The 3,796-nt window shown below is 41.4% G+C and overlaps 1 protein-coding gene across 3 annotated transcripts in view; it reads left to right on the forward strand.

Annotated features, from left to right (window-relative positions):
- AP1G1 (adaptor-related protein complex 1, gamma 1 subunit) overlaps positions 1–3,796 on the forward strand; it is a 95,354-nt gene that overhangs the window by 64,063 nt on the left and 27,495 nt on the right. For all 3 annotated transcript variants that reach the window (XM_011961848.1, XM_011961862.1, XM_011961856.1), the window contains 2 exons: positions 462–575; positions 3,210–3,350. In XM_011961848.1, coding sequence (XP_011817238.1) covers positions 462–575; positions 3,210–3,350 — 255 coding nt within the window. The remainder of the gene's footprint in view (positions 1–461; positions 576–3,209; positions 3,351–3,796) is intronic.

Here is a 3,796-nt window from a genome sequence, read left to right on the forward strand (position 1 = left end):
AACCTCCCAGGCTCAGGCAATCCTCCCACCTCAGCCTCCCAGAGTAGCTGAACTACCGGCATCCACCACCACACCCAGCTAATTTTTGTATTTTTAGTAGAGATAGGGTTTCACCATGTTGGCCAGGCTGATCTTGAACTCCTGACCTCAGGTATCGCCCGCCTCAGCCTCCCACAGTGCTGGGATTACGGGTGTGAGCCACCATGCTCGGCCTACTTTTAGAAGTTTAAATGGACTCGACCGTGAATGCAAATCTAAAATCCAGAGCTTCTCCTGGTTGCCATTTTTTTAGATTATGGTATTGCTTATACCTTTGAAATACTACTTTTATGCTAACTTTCTTTTAAATATTTAAAAATGTATGCTTTCTCTTATCCATTAGACGTCTTTCTATTATTTAAACAGAAACCTATCCCGAATTTTACATTTTAACTCTGTTATTTTGAAACTGTTTCATCTAGATACGTGGCTCTGACATCTTTGTTGAAGACTGTACAGACAGATCATAATGCAGTACAGAGGCACAGAAGCACAATTGTGGACTGTCTTAAAGATTTGGATGTCTCAATAAAACGGTAACAAACTGAGAGCCTTTCTCAGTCTAGTGTTTTTGGTAAACTGAGTGACAGATTATTGATAGTTCTGTGCCCCTGCCATGTGATACTTTGTAATAGTTTTTGGAGCAAGAGTGTTGACATTTGTGTATTTAGTCATTGTGTTCATAGATGGACTCTGCTGAGTGAATCCTTTTTTAGAAAGGATTGGCAGGGAGAAGTTTAGGTTATTAAGGAGGCCAATAAGAATACTTAAGTGCACACTGAAGTTGTCCTTGGCTCTTTGATAAATATAACAGGCACAGAGAATCTTGGCAAAAGTTTACCTAAGGGAGGTACTGTGCTTTGTGTGTTGGAGGATGAAAGTACGGAGTGATCCATCGGCTAAGTGTCTTATCACAATGCTGACACTCAAACTGCTGACAGCACACGTTTTTCACAGTACTTACCCCCAGGATCCTGAAGGCAGCGTGTTTCTTAGAACTGTGTATCCTGAAATGACTGTTAGGCAGCAGATAGCACTCTCAAAAAACATAAATCCCTTCCCTCAGTGGAGTAATTCTACTGGATCTCTTCTTAGAACTCTAGGTGTTTGTAGAACCTAGCTAAAGTTGGCCTCTGAACTTTTGGTTGTATGTTCAAATCTAGAACAAAGTATATTTAAAGTGATCTCTGAAACCATTCAGTCAGCAAACATTCATTGATGCTGAGTTCCTTTGATTTGCACAGAACAGGTACAAATAAAAGGTGCTAAGTGCTTGAGCAATCTAAAGATAAGACCTAAACTTGATAACACCAACTTTTATGTAGCATTTTGCAAAAGATTTTTTAAGTACCCTCTCAGTGGGTTCTCAGAGCAAGCCAATGAGAGAGCCTAAACAACTACTTCTGTCCCTGATTAACAGGTTAGTTAAAATTCAGTCCCACAGGGATCAAATGACTTAACCTAAACCTTAATCCTTGTAAGGGGCAGTCCTGGGAATAGATATTAGCTTTCTGACTCTTTTTGTGTTGTTTCTCTCTAGCTCATTACTGGGTTGTGAATTTCAAAAGAAGTGAAACCTGTGTCTCTTTGACAGGATATATAACAGTAAGAGCTTAGACTCTGGAGCCAGACTGCCTCATTTCATATTCTGACTCTATCTTTGATAGACTGGGTCAAATTACTTAAACTTTCAGTGCCTCAATTGCCTCATAAGTAAAATGCAGATAGAAGGGCAACCACTTCATAGGGTTATGCAGGATAAATTGAATTAATATATGTAAATTACATAAGCACCCTATAAGTTATTATATCTAAGGATTGAATTTTTGCTACTTATATGTTAGCTTAGCTAAGATGAAAGTATCCCCTACTTGTTAATTTTTTTTTTTTTTTGGAGACGGAGTCTTGGTCTGTTGCTCAGGCTGGAGTGTGGTGGCGCGAACTTGGCTCATGGCAACTTCTGTCTTCTGAGTTCAAGCGATTCTCCTGTCTCAGCCTCTTAAGTACCTGGAATTATAGGCGCCTGCCACCACGCCCAGCTAATTTTTATATTTTTGGTAGAGACGGGGTTTTGCCATGTTGGCCAGGTTGGTCTTGAACTCCTGACCTCAGATGATCTGCCCGCCTTGGTGTCCCAAAGTGCTGGGATTACAGGCGCAAGCCACTGTGCCCCACCTAAATTGTTACTTTTGAAAGTCAGTGTACATACAGTGTTTATTATTGACCAAGTATGGAAAGATGATAGTAACCTTACAACTTTTACATGTTAAACATTCCTATTTTTCACTTCACTGCCAACTTTGAATAGGCAGTTATAGAAACTCTTATTTGTCCTCATAGCTGGATGCCATTTTTTTTCCTTCTCATGGCCCTCATTTTCCCTTTGAAAAAATTTTTTTTTTGAGACAGAGTCTCGCTCTGTTGCCCAGGCTGGAGTCCCTTGCCTCACTGCAATCTCTGTATTCCGGGTTCAAGCAATTCTCCTACCTCGGACTCCCTAGTAGCTGGGACTATAGGCACCCACCACCATGCCTGGCTAATTTTTGTATTTTTAGTACATAAGTGGTTTCACTGTGTTGGCCATGCTGGTCTCAAGCTCCTGACCTCAGGTGATTTGCCCACCTTGGCCTCCCAAAGTGGTGAGAAAACAGGTGTGAGCCACTGTGCTCGGCCTTGAATTCAGTTTTTAATCTGAATTTCTGCATACCTTTTTATAGAAACTATGTTACATCGTCTTTGGACAGAGTAGGGTGTAATAAAAGGAGAATATGGTGACTTCTCATGTCACATTTTTAAGGAATGAGACATTCCTTAAAAATGTCTTATTATTATTATTGGGTAATACATTTGCCCCTCTTTTTGAGACTCTTAGGTATTCTAACTTCCACATTTGTAGAACAGCCTGTTGAACCCAAACTGCATGTTTGGACTTTAGTGGTATATCTCATAGGGACTTTTGAGGAAAAATATTGCATGAAGATTCAAAATATCAAAACTAACTTTGATTACATAAAAATACATCTCCTTGGTTATTTTGTGTGCAAAGATTGGGATCACAAGATTGTGCAAGGACGTTAGCACATCTGGCAGTGCTTGGTGTTCACGGAGTGCATATTGTTTCATTTCCACTATAAATTTCGTAACTGTTTTTAATTTTTCCCTTCTGCAAGGCGTGCAATGGAATTGAGTTTTGCCCTGGTAAATGGGAATAATATCCGAGGCATGATGAAAGAATTACTTTATTTTCTGGATTCGTGTGAGCCAGAATTTAAAGCAGACTGTGCATCTGGAATCTTTCTTGCTGCAGAAAAGTAAGATTTAATTTTTACCTTTATTGGTAAAGTCTGCTTGGAACTTTTGGAAGTGTCTTTAAAACATGGGGAGGGGGCTGGGTGCGGTGGCACACACCTGCAGTCAGCAGTTTGGGAGGCCGAGGCAGGCGGATCACGAAGTCAGGAGTTTGAGACCAGCCTGGCCACCATGGTGAAATGCTGTCTCCATTAAAAATACAAACATTTGTTGGGCCTGGTGGCCTGTGCCTGTAGTCCCAGCTTCCCGGGAGGCTGAGGCAAGAGAATCACTTGAACCTGGGAGGCAGAGGTTGCAGTGAGCCGAGATTGCGCCACTGCACTCCACTGGGCAACAGAGCAAGACTCGTCTCAAAAAAAAAAAAAAAGGTGTCACATCCCACAATTTGAGGGCTCAGTCCCACAAGACTGCCGCCCCCCCAACTTCAGATGCCACTCCCAAGCTCAGG

The sequence above is a fragment of the Colobus angolensis genome, unplaced genomic scaffold (assembly GCF_000951035.1).
Source record: "Colobus angolensis palliatus isolate OR3802 unplaced genomic scaffold, Cang.pa_1.0 Scaffold116, whole genome shotgun sequence".
In the NCBI taxonomy this organism is placed as follows: domain Eukaryota; kingdom Metazoa; phylum Chordata; class Mammalia; order Primates; family Cercopithecidae; genus Colobus; species Colobus angolensis.